This window comes from Monopterus albus, unplaced genomic scaffold (assembly GCF_001952655.1).
Source record: "Monopterus albus unplaced genomic scaffold, M_albus_1.0 scaffold92.1, whole genome shotgun sequence".
In the NCBI taxonomy this organism is placed as follows: Eukaryota; Metazoa; Chordata; class Actinopteri; order Synbranchiformes; family Synbranchidae; genus Monopterus; species Monopterus albus.
In genome coordinates this window covers 3,537,936-3,552,438 of record NW_018127972.1, presented here as the reverse complement: position 1 = coordinate 3,552,438, position 14,503 = coordinate 3,537,936, and the positions used below count along the sequence as shown (strand labels likewise).

The following is a 14,503-nucleotide window of genomic DNA, read 5'->3' as shown; positions in this document are numbered from 1 at the left end:
TCTGTCTCTAGATCACAATACTCCTGCAGGGCAAAGAGCACAGATACAAGAAGAGAGTGCTTCCTTGACCTCCTCTTTTCCCAGATATTTTCCTCCACGAGGATCTAACAGTGAAGATCGGTGACTTTGGGCTCGCTACGGTCAAGTCCCGTTGGAGTGGCTCACACCAGTTTGAACAGCTGTCTGGCTCTATACTGTGGATGGTAAGTAACCTTTATCTAGGTTTTTATTAAACAAGCCTTACATTTTTTCTGCAGTGATAAACTAGGTGAAATTATGAGGGACTATGCAATAATCAACTGAGGTGCAATGCTCAAATCCTGGGGGAAGAAATGCATTGTAAATATGCACATAAATAATATCTTGTTCTTGATATTTCTCAAGAGCATTATATTGTCTTGTTTTTAGGTGTTTTTGAGTAGTTCTTCAGAGATCCTTATGGCTGTAATACAGGTATTTGCCCCATTGTGGGATTAATTATGGAAGCAATATTCTTGTCCTTAATTTCTTGATTCCTCTCAAATACTATATTTTGTCTTGTTCTTAGGTATTTTTGATTTGTTTCTCAGGGATTAATTGTGGGAAGATTGTCTTGTTCCTGATTGTATCTCAAATAACTATATTTTGTCTGGTTTCTAGGTACTTTGGAATTTGTTTCTCACGATATGTGTGTGGTGTTTGTCCTTATGGTTTTGTTACTTGTTCTCTATTGCTGCTGGAGCACAGGAATTTCCCCACTGTGGGATCAATAAAGTCCTTCCTTATTTCTTTTTACATGTTTTATGCCTTCTAGCTGGAAATAACCCGAGGCTGGAGGCCTTATGTTTTTGGGTTGTCTGTCCATCCATTCTTCTGGCCCATTCTCATGAATGCTGTATCTCATTAACACATTGAGGGAATTTCTTCAAATTTTGATGTAAAGATTTTTTAATCTTTTACATCTGAGATACAGTTTCTAGATTCTGGGCCTTTTCTGTCAAATGTGGTAATTTTTACCATCACAGTTATAGGTTAGATTAAAACAATAGTTTTAATTTATAATTAGATTTAATTAGAATGAAATTATAATAATACTAGCCCATATTTGGAAATATTTTAGACCATAATTGATTTTTTTCTTTACCTTTTTTGTTAAAATGTAAATGAACTGGATTTAAACAAAACGACCTGATACTTTTCTATTTATAAGCCTGTATAAAATAGGTGTGCGTTCACTACACTCAGGCCAGCAGCTAGAAGAGTGTAGTTATGCTTCCCTGCCAGTGATAACCGTAGACACTGGCTGTTTTCCAGTTTACGTACTTGTCTGTACTTATGTTCGTGCGGGATTGTAAAACATCACTGGTCACAGCCCAAGTGCTGTTGCAGTTCAGTCTGCATCCAGCCAAGCACAAATCAGAAAGCCAGAAATGTTCTCGCTCTGCCCATTTTATCAAGAATTCTTTGGTAGCTGACTTGTGTGGACTTAAAGCAGCCAAGTACCCCAGAATGCACTGCATGCCAGCTATCACATTTTGGACCAGGCTCAAAGCTGTTACTTTGTCCCAGGACTAAGATTATGCCACTTTACAAAGTTATGATACTTTTAAAGGCGAGAAAGTAACCAATTAGATTGAGAATAGGTCAAGGTCAAAGTGTTTATTTGTCATATGCACAGTTAGGAAACATGTTTCCCTGTACAATGAAATTCTTACTTTGCCGTCCACATGAATGCACTCTGGGGTACTTGGCTGCTTTAAGTCCACACAAGTCAGCTACCAAAGAATCCTTGATAAAATGGGCAGAGTGAGAACGTTTCGAGAGAGAATAGATGCTAATTTAGAAATTTGCTCCAACATTTTCAGAGATGCCAATAACTGCTAATGGACAGTAATAATTGCACATTCAGTGGACTGAATCCTTCTGTTCTTGGGAGTTTGAACTTACCAAGTCCAAACTCCCAAATATGAGATTCTGAAATTGGCATACTAGTTATTTGAAAAACTGACATTATTTTTTCAGGTTGTCTGCCCATTCTCATGAACACCTTATGGGAATTTCTTCAAATTTGGCACAAATGTCGACTTGGACTCAAGGATGAACTGATTAGATCAATCAAATAATCAATCATAAACTTTATTGCCAAGTATGTTAAAATCAAAGGAATTTGACTCCAGCTCAATGGCCCCCAATGTGCACCAAATAAAACAGAATAACAAGTAAAAAAAACTGGAAGACAAACAGCAATCTGTTTCTAAATATGTAGTACATATACTGTATACAAGATTTGGGTGGTCAAAGGTCACTGTGATTTCATGTCTGTCCCGTTATTGTGAATTTGAACTGAGGCATACAACCACTAAGCGATAACTCTAGTTTTCTGTGGGTCATGTGACATGTAAACATGTAACCTGTGTTCTCTCAGGCTCCAGAGGTGATCCGCCTGCAGGATAAGAATCCCTACAGCTTCCAGTCAGATGTCTATGCCTTTGGCATCGTGCTATATGAGCTCATGTCAGGGGCACTGCCCTACTCGAACATCAACAACAGAGACCAGGTAAGAAGACACAGTAAATCACACTGAAACCCGACTCAGATCTTATAATAACCAAAACACAGTTTACTCTGTACATTTGTAGACTGTTTTCGTTGTGAGCTTTTTACAGAACCTGACGAAGGCCTCATGGCAAAACACATTGGTCTCCTTATTAAAGTTGCTCAAACCATTGCAAGTGTTGCTGGATTTTTGCTTTCCTACCATGTTATTATGCAGTGTGATATCTAAACCAGAATAATCCCAGTGAGCACAATCCTACCAGTGTGTGCCATTATATTCACTATATTCGCATACTGTATGTGTTGCCACATAATCAGCACCGGTCACTACAGAGATTCCCAAACATGAATATCGATTTTCTGCTACACAATAATATTTATCATTTATTTATTTTGTAAATTTGTATTTTGAATGGATCCATCATGTACTATCAAAACATGGGAAGTATTCTGTAAGTTAAGTTACAATAGCTAAAGAAAAAGGTCTGTAGTTTAGGAAATACGTAAGCTTGTTCACTTCCTTTCTGAAAGCAAATCTGACATACATTTAAGACATGACACATTTGAGTTAGTTTCAATGGAACATTCTCAAGAAAGGAAATCTGACATTTGAAATTCAATTTTGGTTCCAGGTTATGATCCAGGGAATTGAAGATTTTTGCAACTAATATAAAATATGATGTGCTGGACATAAATGAAATTTGTGTCATCAGCCCACACAGAAGATTTTTTTTTCTTTGCTAAGGATGCATTCAAATTCCCCCCCCCCCCGCAAGATTTTCACTGGCCCCCCTGACTAAATGTTTTCTGCAGATGCCACTGTCTGAGAGGGAGATTTACTCAGGAAGCATAGTGGACAGCTAGCCTTGTTCTGTCCAGAGTTCAAAAACAATAAAAAAAAAATTTAAAGCTCGCTAATTTACTTGCTGCATCTAATGTATCAGTATATCTGAAAGTTTGTTTAATCCATACATAATCATAAATGTAATGCTTTTAGAGACTGTGACTAAGCATGCTATTAGGATTTAAGTTTGACTAAAGACACGATGAAGTTGCTGTTGACTAATATGTACATGCTTATCTGAATGTTTCATTTAGGCTTTATTACATTTCAATACCGATATGAAAATGTGGGCGGGAATAGATAGAAACAATGTAAACAATAAGCAAGTAATGTAAATATAATTAAATAATAATTAAGATCAAGACATTGTTCGCCCTAGGTTAATTGGTCAGGGAGGGTGAACCTGCTAGCCATGGAGCCATGGATCATTTTAAATGCACTTAATTTAAAATAATTAAATTAATGACTTCACTATATAATAATGAAATCAACACAAAAAACAGTGTAAAAGTTTATAAGCACTATAGTAAGTGGCAACACTAATATTTGAGTCCTACTGGGAGTGACAGCTCTACAAAATCTTAACAATCGGTTTACCTTTTCAAATTAATATTGTGATGACTCATATCATCTCTTCCCATAGATCATATTTATGGTGGGTCGAGGTTACCTGTCTCCTGACCTCAGTAAGGTGCGCAGCAACTGTCCGAAGGCAATGAAGAGACTGATGGCTGACTGCCTGAAGAAGAAGAGAGAGGAGCGACCTCTCTTTCCTCAGGTGAAAAATAACTACTGATAATGGGAAGTGACAGATGCATATGACTTGTTGCATTAAAAACAGGAGAATGCCACAGTTGAATGAATATTGTTAATTCTACTTTTTTACCTCAGCTGCAGAGGGAACCAGATTTATTTTATACATGCTTGTATTAGAGACAGGCCTTAATTTCGGTTTTCCTATGATTAAGCACCTTAATGCAAACAAATTTCTAGCATGTTTTTTTATTAATTCTATATAATATATACTTTCAGTTTCATCAATGCAACAGAGTCGTGTCATACTACTCCTGCTTTGACTTTCTCTTTCATCATCATTTATTGAAAAATTACAGCCACTTCTTCTTTGCAGTTTTTCCTTACAGTATGTGGCTTAAGTTACTGTCATTGAAACATTTCACATTAAAAGCCATGCAGTAGCTCAAAGGCCATAGTCCCTCCCTTTACTGGGTAAATTTTAGGGTAGAAAACAGGGTGCAGTCCAAGTCTCTTTGCCTCTTAGTCTTGGCCACATAAAGTGCAAGGAAAAAATGTGAAGGAAGATGAATCGGGGAAAAGCGTCATTAAAAACACGAGATATTTTTTCCTCTGATTCTTCATCTAAAGTGTCCAATAAAGGGGCATGTCAATCCACAAAAGACTTCTGCAAAGAATGGTCTCTTGTTCCCTTGCTCATGGCTCCTCTAGCAGCTTCCTTGCTCCTCAGAACAGAAGTCATTCCGGTTGAGTGAGGATTGAGGACAGAGGAACAATCATTTAGGAGATTTGAGATGCAGCTATAGAGAAACCAGTGAGGCCACAAATAACTTTTCACCACTTCACCTCTCACTTCTCTTACTATTGCTGTCAATCCAAGGTTTACCGCTGTTTCCACTGAAACATGCTACTCTAATCAGTGAATAATTGAATTTGCTTAAAATGCAGCACTCAACATTTTTCTTGATTTTGTTTAGCTGTGAACTGATTCTGACAGTTGAATTTGTGGCTGTGTTTTCTGGCAGATCTTGGCATCCATCGAGCTGCTGGCTCGCTCATTACCCAAAATCCACCGCAGCGCCTCAGAGCCTTCATTGAATCGAGCCGGCTTTCAGACGGAAGATTTCAGCTTGTATGCCTGTGCCTCACCCAAAACCCCCATCCAGGCAGGGGGCTATGGTGAGCTCAAACACACACCAACAGTCAGGTCTTACTACAGTTGTGAGAACACTCATTGGCCTTTCAGCTTTCCCCATTTGTTTTTTTTTAGGTTTCTAATGTTAACTCAGTTTTAGTAATACGTTTGGTCCTGACAGTCAGTGCCTCCAAAAGTCCTTTGAGTCTTGGGAAATATTTTTCTTTATTCCTCTGGACTGAGAGTGTAAACATTCAGCGTCAGAGCGTCAAGAATTAGCATAAACTTAATCCATTTGCAGAGCACTTGATACTAACTATACAGCACACTAACCTCATCATTATCATTAAATTAAATCTTTAAAATGATTAAACCTTTATTAAATTGTGTTGAAGTACTGTCAAAAAACTTGTTCACATTCAAAGCCCACTGAAAAAGCCACAAACCACGCCCTTTTGAGGAGTTGGAAGGTTTTTAATGTGAAACATCTGTCCAGGAAGTCAATTCACTGACAGTAGCTACTGGACACAAAGTTGAAGTGGTGGGGGTTAATGGGTGAAAATGAGGTTTTTGTTAATAATGACTCACTGACACTAAAGACATATAATTATAAATTAGTTAGTCATTTTATTTATGGAGGTTTCTACTTTACTGGTCTCTGAATATGTAGGGGAAGGGCTTTTCCATCTTGACGCCAGTACAAACACTGGGACAAAACAAATGCTCATTATTCTTGGTGTTAAAAGTTTTCTGTTTTTGAAACCATTACAATAAAATAGCCAAACCTTGTTTTTATGCTCAGCAAAACCTCACTGAAGGTTTTAAAGACCTCTTAGGTCCAGCTTCTCAGATACAGTGGCAAGAAAAAGTATATGAACCTTTTGGAATTTCATGGTTTTCTGCATTAATTTGTCATGAAATGTGATCTGATCTTCATCTAAGTCAAGAGAACTGACATATAATGTGCTAATATAACAACACAAAAAAAATTCTGATCTTTCATGTCTTTATTGAAAACAACCATACAAACCTCATAGTGCTAGTGGAAAAAGTATGTGAACCCTTGAGTTATTGACCTCAAAAAAGCTAATTGGAGTCAGGTGTTGGGATACCTGGAGTCTTATTAAGAAAATGAGTTTGGAGGTGTGGACTAGAGCTACTTTGACCCTCAATGACTGCAAGCTGACCAGGCCCTGATGCAGCAAAACAGGCCCAAATCATGATGTTTGCTCCACCATACTTTACGGTTGGGATGATGTTTTCATGATGATATGCAGTGCCCTGTTTACGCCAGATGTAGTGCTGTGTGTTCTTTCCAAATAGTTCAGTCTTAGTTTCATCAGTCCACAAAACATTTTGCCAATACCACTGTGGAGTGTCAATGTGCTCTTTCACAAACTTCAGGCGTGCAGCAGCTTCCTTCATGGTGTCCTGCCATAGATACCCTGCTTGTTCTATGTTTTACGTACTGTAGACTCATGAACATAGATGTTATCCAGGTCCAATGGTGCCTTCAAATCTTTGGCTGTCACTCAAGGTTGTTTCTTTACATCATAGATGAGTCTTCGTTGTGCTCTTGGGGTCGTTTTGACTGGGCGCCCACTTCTTGGTAGAGTAGCCACAGTCCCAAAGTGTCTCCATTTGTAGATTATTTGCCTAACTGTAGACTGGTGAATTTTTAAAGTCATTGAAATCACTTTTTAACCCTTTCCAGCTTTATGTAAATCAACAATTCTTGATCATAGATCCTCTGAAAGCTCTTTTTAGTGAGGCATGGCTCACATAAGCATATTCTTCTTGTGTGGAGCAAACTCAAAAGGTTTGAGTGGTTTTTATCTGTCAAAGTAGCTCTAGTCCACACCTCCAAACTCATTTTCTTAACAAGACTCCAGGTATGCTAACACCTGACTCCAATTAGCTTTTTGAGGTCATTAACTCAAGGGTTCACATACTTTTTCCACTAGAGGTTTTTATGGTTGTTCTCAATAAAGACATGAAGAGCAGAATTTTTTTGTGTTATATTAGCCACATTATATTCGTCAGTACTCTTGACTTAGATGAAGATCAGGTCACATTTTATGACAAATTAATGCAGAAAACCATTAAATTCCAAAAGGTTCACATACTTCTTCTTGCCACTGTATCTGAGTGCTTAAAATAGAATAAATCTAAACAGGAAGCTAGCCAAACAGTAAAGAACACGTTATTGTTTACATTTCTAGTAAGTGTACATGGGATGTAGCAAAATACAAAACACTGATAACAAGTACAAAGATTAAAGCTGTACCCTGCTGAAAATAAATGTCCATTTTCACTGCTGGCTTAATTTGAATTGGTTGAAGTAAACAGTAATGAAAAGATATTAACAGCTGATTATTGATATTGCTATGGCTCCTGCAGCGGTGCTTACATTTTCTCTGTCTGGTATTTTTCCAGGGGAGTTTTCAGCATTTAAGTAAGTGCTACAGATTCCACCAGTCCATCTCTCGTCACTTCTCAAGTCTTGTGTCCCTGCGGTGGATTCATTCATTACTGAAAAAAATGAAAACATAGTCTCAAAGAATGTGCTGTTTTCTTCCTCTGTCAACCTGAAGAAGGCTAACTCACTGGAGGCAAAAAAAAAAAAAAAAAAAATCAGCTGTCCAGCAGGCAAACAGCTGCAACGACAGACCAAACTGAATTAGGGAAAACAAACAAAAAACAACTTGAATGACACACACAAAAATATCCATACCACAACGATTTTTCTTGCCTGCTGGAAGGAAAAGATGAAGAAAAAATGAAGGGGAGACAGAGGTGAAGCATCAGGAGAAGTCCAGGATCTGGGCACCACTCATCCCGCCATTTCCTCTACGGGTGAGGCTGGTTTATCAGCGAGGCTGCTGAACTGCACTTTGAGTCACTGAAGAATGGGGCCTGTGGAAGGAGAAGCAGCCTTCCATCTGATGGTATAAATGGCAGGTCAGTCATTTGCCTGTTCCTGACAAGAACTGGAGGTCACTCAGCAAGGGTTAACCCCAAAATTAGATGACTTGAAAGACATCTACTTTTACTTTTTCATTTGTTTCTCGTGTTTCAGATCTTAGCTAGCGGATGCTAGAAATGCTGAGCTTTTAGTCCTTTGTTTCTTTTGAAGTCATGGTAGCTATTTTAGAAGACAGTCTTTCTCCCAGTCACACATCACCTTTTGCTTATCTTTTTTGTTTTTTTGGGGATATTGCTGATCAAATTCCACAAAATACTGTATTTTGCCTTCTTACAAATGAATCCAACACCAGTGATGAAACGGCAATAGCTCTTTATCTATGAAGATTCTGAATGAATGTGAAACCAGGAGAAGTGGTTCTTACTGCAAATTTCCAGTAGAAAAGTCCAGAGTCTGTACAGTTTGGCCAACAGGAACTGTTCTTGGGGTGGAAAAATACTAATTTGGTTTGTGATGGAAGCCACATGACAGCGATTTCATAGTCCATTTAAAGAGCCTCATCTAACTTAATAAGTGATGTGTTGATTAGTGAGGTTTAGAGACTTTGGAAAGTTTTTTTTTTCCTGGGATGCTTTGTTTTCACAGGATTTTATGTTTATGTGAAAGCAGGAAATGCTTTTTTGGTTTGTTTGTTTTTTTGTTTTGTTTTGTTTATCCCCTGTAGATTGAGTAGAAAACGCTACCGCCTGACATATTGAACTAACCACAAGAGCTGTTCACAGAGATGAAGAGAGTTGTTTCATGATGGAAGCTAAACCAGAGGGGTTTCTTAAGCCAAGCTGCTGTTCAGGGTTTACACTGAGCTAAGGAGTGTGTATAGTACTTGTGGCTTCTCTAAGCTTCAAAGTTGTTACACAGCATCTTCGCAACAAAGCTTTTCCTTTGCTTCTGATGTTTTTTTCACTAAAGCTTTTTTGATCATGTGGCTTTAATAGTCCACTCAGCTCAAAACAGGGACCTTGGCTGTTGCAGCTGCTGAATAATGGGCTGCAGCACTGTTTGCTGAAAGGACCAGTGATCGTTTGGAGAGTTTCGTCAGTCTTGAAAACATCTGAAAATGTTCTATCAATGACACCTTTTACCTTTTCTATACATATGCACCTGTACTTTCCATTCCAGCATGTGTTAAGGGTTTTAGGTGTTAAATACAGGTTCTTTTTATTTTGTTATCGTCATTGTTTGCCTTTTTCTGTACAGGCAGGCCTGCAGATATTTACTTATTTATGGTTGTTGTTTTGTTTTTGTTTTTTTTTTTGTTTTTGTTTTTTTACTTTTAGAACTGCTTTGTTTGAAGCTATTAGTCTTTCTTTGACACTTGTTTTAGTCTTTGTGTGACTCGTGTACTTGCACTTTGTAGAGATGGATTGAAGCAAATGAGTGACTTGTTTTTTGTTTTTGTTTTTTGTTTTTTGGAAGAATAAATTGTGGCACACAGAGCTGATGACCCCAAATTCATCCAGTGCATGATCTGCAGAGGCTGGTCTGTGAATATTGTGACAGGAAGGCTCAGTTGTCATCCACGGACTGTCTTTGCCACCACACCTACAAAGATGGGAGCTAAGAAAATGAGGCCGCTGGCCTGATAAATGGATGTTGCACAGTTGAAGTCTGTCCGATCACTGTGTCCTGTAATTTGGACATATCAGTAATTGTGCTACAAGAAGCATCTTCAAGTTACTAATCTTAATAGCAATTTTATCAAGGTGGGAAAAGCATGTCAGGAAGGTGCAAACTGAAAGGTCCCCTACAAGTCAATATTCAGTGAGTGAGGAGGAACTCCTACTGTATTTTTAGGGACTTTTCAAATAACTTTACAGCCACCTGCTATTGTTGTCCTCACCTTAAAAAATGGCTACAAAGATCTCCTCCCATCCAGGAGGTTCATGTTTTTAACATTCTAATCATAACAAATTTTATGAGGCCTGTTACAGGTCCTGATCACCCTGGATCAGGACATATTTTCTAGGCTACCTACATCAAATATTAATAATAATACACCTTCAAACTGTTTAAAAACATTAGATCTTAAGTCCAGCTTCTCTGGACTGAATGCACAGGTTCAATTTGTGTATATTACATATTCCACAGGTAAAAAGGGCAGACAAAAGCCTATCACAAAGTGTGACTAAAATTTGAAGAGTAACCAAACCCAAATTTCGGTGAAGTCTGGCATCTACTGGTGTAAGCGATCCACCAGCTATTGGGTGGTCTTTGGTCCCAGGTGCTAAGTATGGGTGCACTTCATTTGGCTTTTCTGTGTTCTGCATGTTGCATAGCAGTAAGGGTGGGGCAAAGCTTTTAAAGGATTCTTTTTAATGTACTTTGCTTAGTTTTGGTCAGCATTCTTGGCTTTCTACTGATGAAGTTGATTGCTGAAATCTGGGGTGCTGCAGATTATTTTGAAAGTTCAAAATACTGTTCCAGCATGGGCGAGAAATTAATCTGAAATGATCTGTTCACAGTTAATGAACACAATAAGCTGTGCCAGAGTCCTGCACGGGGCCCATTTTCAAATCCCGCACCCTCAAAGCTCTGTATCGGACTCAAGCCATTTCCCAGAGTTATACTGTATCTAAATGAAATCCGGACCCGACCTGGCCTGTAATTAAAATAGACTCTGAGATACATAGTCACTTACTTTAAAGTGCTTGAAAGTTGTGTTCTTGGGAAAGTTTTTGTCAATGGATGCACCACTTGGGCTCTGCAGCTGTTCCCTTACTGAGGAAGTGCCTAGCTTGTGGCTATCAAATGCTAACACCTTTTGGCACTATTGCAAGCAGCAAAGCCACTGATAAAGTTGTTCCCACTGTCTATGACCACACAGAATTTCTCCCATACATCTGACTTGGCCTTCGATGATGTATTGTGCACAGTTTTGTATTTACCAATGGCTATTTTCACTTTTAGGTTATCCAGTTTGACACACTGACATCTAGCCTACGTTGATGTCTGAGTGACATCCTATTAGCTGGATGTGAGTTGAGGGGTCAAAGGCTGTGCCTTCACAATAAATGAATAGGTTATTTAGGCTTGATAAAATTACGCTGGATTAGATGTTTAAAAGAAGTTGCACCTTTATTTATTTAAATTATGTCTATTTCACATACTGCCCACCCACATTCATGCCTATACCTGTGACATAATTTAAACATTTTTTACCTGTTACACATCATTTTTGCGGATACCCGTCAAGTGGGTAACCGACCCAGTGCAAGACTGAGCTGTGCCTTGTATGCCAGCATGGGGCAATAATAAAAAGGTCCTGTTCTTTTTTGCCAGTAGAAGACTAAGTGGCTAATTGTTATATCAAAGCATCCAAGAGAATAAAATGTGTGGAAGCATTTTGGATTGGACACAACAGATGTAATCTCAAAGATTTTTTTTTGTTCATTTTTCAGTGACAGACAAGAGAGGATGAGTATAATACAGTAGAAACACAAGAGTCAGCTGGGCAGACAAGGTGGAAACAAACTCCCAGGTTACTCAAACTTGTTTAGAATTATTCCTCAGACTCTCTATTGTAACCACCAGTTAGACTGTACAGAAAAACCCACTGTCCAGACAAAGTTCACAGCTAGCTAGGTAACATCGTGGAGTATTTAATGGATAAGGAGCCAGATATTTTTCTTGGCAGTTGGCGGAGTCCAAAACAGAACTAAAATGACAGTGAATATTTAACTTGGTCTCTGCAAGGCTGACCATGTATAGATGGAGTTAAGTCAGATCTGTTTAAGTAGCATGTGCCTTATGGTGTGTGAAATGCTGTGGATACACTTTCTGAGCACAAACTGTTAGTTTGGTTTTTAAGGACGGTCTCAGAGATACAGCTGGTGTCACTTGGCACTAAATACCTGGCAACAGCAGACAGCCTGTTCGGTATTGCTCCATATAGAGTTTGGTTTGTATCATTCTATGTTTATTTGCTTGATTCACACATAGTATGAAGGTTAAACTGTTACAGAAGGCCTTTTATTAATTAATACCACATATCCTCCAGTCATGTAACACATGACAGAGGTGCCTCTCTGTCTACAGTTTCACATCTAAAGGAAACATAAGCTAACATATTGTTTACTTTTACAAGATAACCACCTCAAAATTTTGAACATGTTCAGGTTGTATAGGTGAATTTCATTTATCAGATAATTGCCATGATCTTTTTGGTCACTAAACTTAAAAGTTTTGAGATGCTTTGACATCAGGTTTTGTTTTTTGTGTTTTTTTTTTTTTTATGCTAGCCTAAAAGTATTGGTACCGAGGTCATGTGGGAGTTAAAGGGTTCCCGAGTTTAATCATTCAGTTCTACAAACAAGCTCAGAAATTCAATTTTTTTTTTAAGTACTTCTATCTATCTCTCTCTCTCTCTCTCTCTATGTCTCATGAGAATTCCAGCTCGGGGTTTTTGTTGTTGTAATTAAAACCATAACGCTGTTTTGTTCTCAGAATGAAATTGGGGTTTTGACACAAGCCGTGGCTGTTACAGTTCCACAATACATATCTTAAATCACTGGAGCACTAGGGCCACTTTAGCTTTAATTCTGTTTGCTCGCACAGTCTTAAAAATAAGAATTTGTCTAAATTGTAATTTCAGACTTGACTTCAAATTTTCTGGATTCTAAGATTTAATGGCCAGCTTGCCCAAATTACAAAAACTGTATTGGTATACAGTATAACCAGTCAGACAATGTTTGATGTACAGGATGTGTCCAGATTTTTAGACACACATATTTCAGAGATCAGACCCCTGGTATTTGCATGGAGGTAGTTGACAGCAGTTTCAAATCAAAGCCCATTTACATTCTTGTTCTAGAGTTTCTGACAGTATCTCATGATCTTCTGCATATTGAGCTCATGCGGTTGGAAGAGCAGATAGTCAGACTTGTTCATGTTTAAATATTGAACATGATGGTTCATCCTCAGAAAGAACAACTGACAGATGATGGTGTACTTGTTTTTTTTTTTTCTAAAGCTTTTGACTGGTGAAGAAATAATTGTCAAGGTCAAATGTTGAGCTCATAGAGACCCAAAGCTATAAAGGTGCTCAGCTCATGGCATATTTATCTGATAAAGACCATGTGATATGGTCCAGAAGGAGCGAATAAGTTACTATTCCCCAAGTCATCAATCAACTGTCAACCTCGGTAGAAGTAAAACTGGGATCTGCTGTTGCACATTTTCAGATCGCTCACTGTTAACAGAATGGGACTTGAGGAAGTAAACAGTAATGTCTTTTGGAGTGCTATATTTATTTTCCTGAGAAATCTTTATTTTCTATGAGAATATTATCACAGATGTATATCGACTAAACTTTCACAGAAACTACAGGAGGAAGCACTGAGCATCTCTATTACTGCTTTCCACCACCCTCCGCTGATCTCAACACACACCCTCTGCTTCACCTTTTCATCCACAACTTTCCGGTCAACCTTTCTTTTACTTCTTTTTCTTCTGAAACGCTCCCCCTCTCTCCTTCTTGCCTGCACCTCAAACCCAATGACTCCTTTGAACTGAGAACTATCATGAAAAACTATGGAGATTTGTTTTGTTTTTCACCTGTAAATAGTTGTACAAAGGAAATACTGTCGGGTTGCTAGGAGGCATGGAGACTACAAATGTAACAAATTATAAAATATTCAAAATAAAGAGAAATTAAAAGACATTTTGATAGGCAAACTTCTGATAAAACCGGTTGAGTGTAAAAATATTTAAAGCTGTATCATAAGAAGAAAGAGCTTAATGTATTTGTTGTGAATATGATAAACTGATATATTAAAGAAGTGCATGAAAACTGACTTTGTTTATGTGTCATGTGTATGTTAAAATGTTGGAGTCATATTGGTATCAAGTTCCACTGTTTAGGAAATCTTTCACATCCACATGGTGGCACCATCCTCCACTGTAATGTGCACAGAAACATTGCTGCTGTAAGGAAATGCAGTCTAGTTAGACTTGGAGATCTTTGATTTTCTTTTTAATGAAGTCCACCAAAATTGTTCCAGAGTTTTCATCACATTGTTTGGGTTCAGCATAGCGATGAGCTCTACATAAAGGTAATGATGGATCATATTACATACAGTACATATTGTAACTGTGCCTTGGTGGAGGGTAGTCCCACACCATAACTATGGAACATGGTGTAATTTTTGTCTTTTTTTAACATTAGTTTAAGTGGTGCCCACACCTTCCCCGTGCATTTTTATCATGTGGAAATAATATTTGGGATACTAGTAACAAAAGGAGCCAAATTAAA

The 14,503-nt window shown here is 38.1% G+C and overlaps 1 protein-coding gene across 2 annotated transcripts in view; it reads left to right on the top strand.

Annotated features, from left to right (window-relative positions):
* The window catches only part of braf (B-Raf proto-oncogene, serine/threonine kinase), a 41,015-nt gene extending 33,114 nt beyond the window's left edge, over positions 1 to 7,901 (top strand). For both annotated transcript variants that reach the window (XM_020608210.1, XM_020608211.1), the window contains 5 exons: positions 85 to 203; positions 2,405 to 2,536; positions 4,023 to 4,157; positions 5,158 to 5,311; positions 7,704 to 7,901. In XM_020608210.1, the coding sequence (XP_020463866.1) occupies positions 85 to 203; positions 2,405 to 2,536; positions 4,023 to 4,157; positions 5,158 to 5,311; positions 7,704 to 7,726 (563 nt within the window). In that variant the 3' untranslated portion in view covers positions 7,727 to 7,901. The remainder of the gene's footprint in view (positions 1 to 84; positions 204 to 2,404; positions 2,537 to 4,022; positions 4,158 to 5,157; positions 5,312 to 7,703) is intronic.
* Positions 7,902 to 14,503: the final 6,602 nt, after the last annotated feature.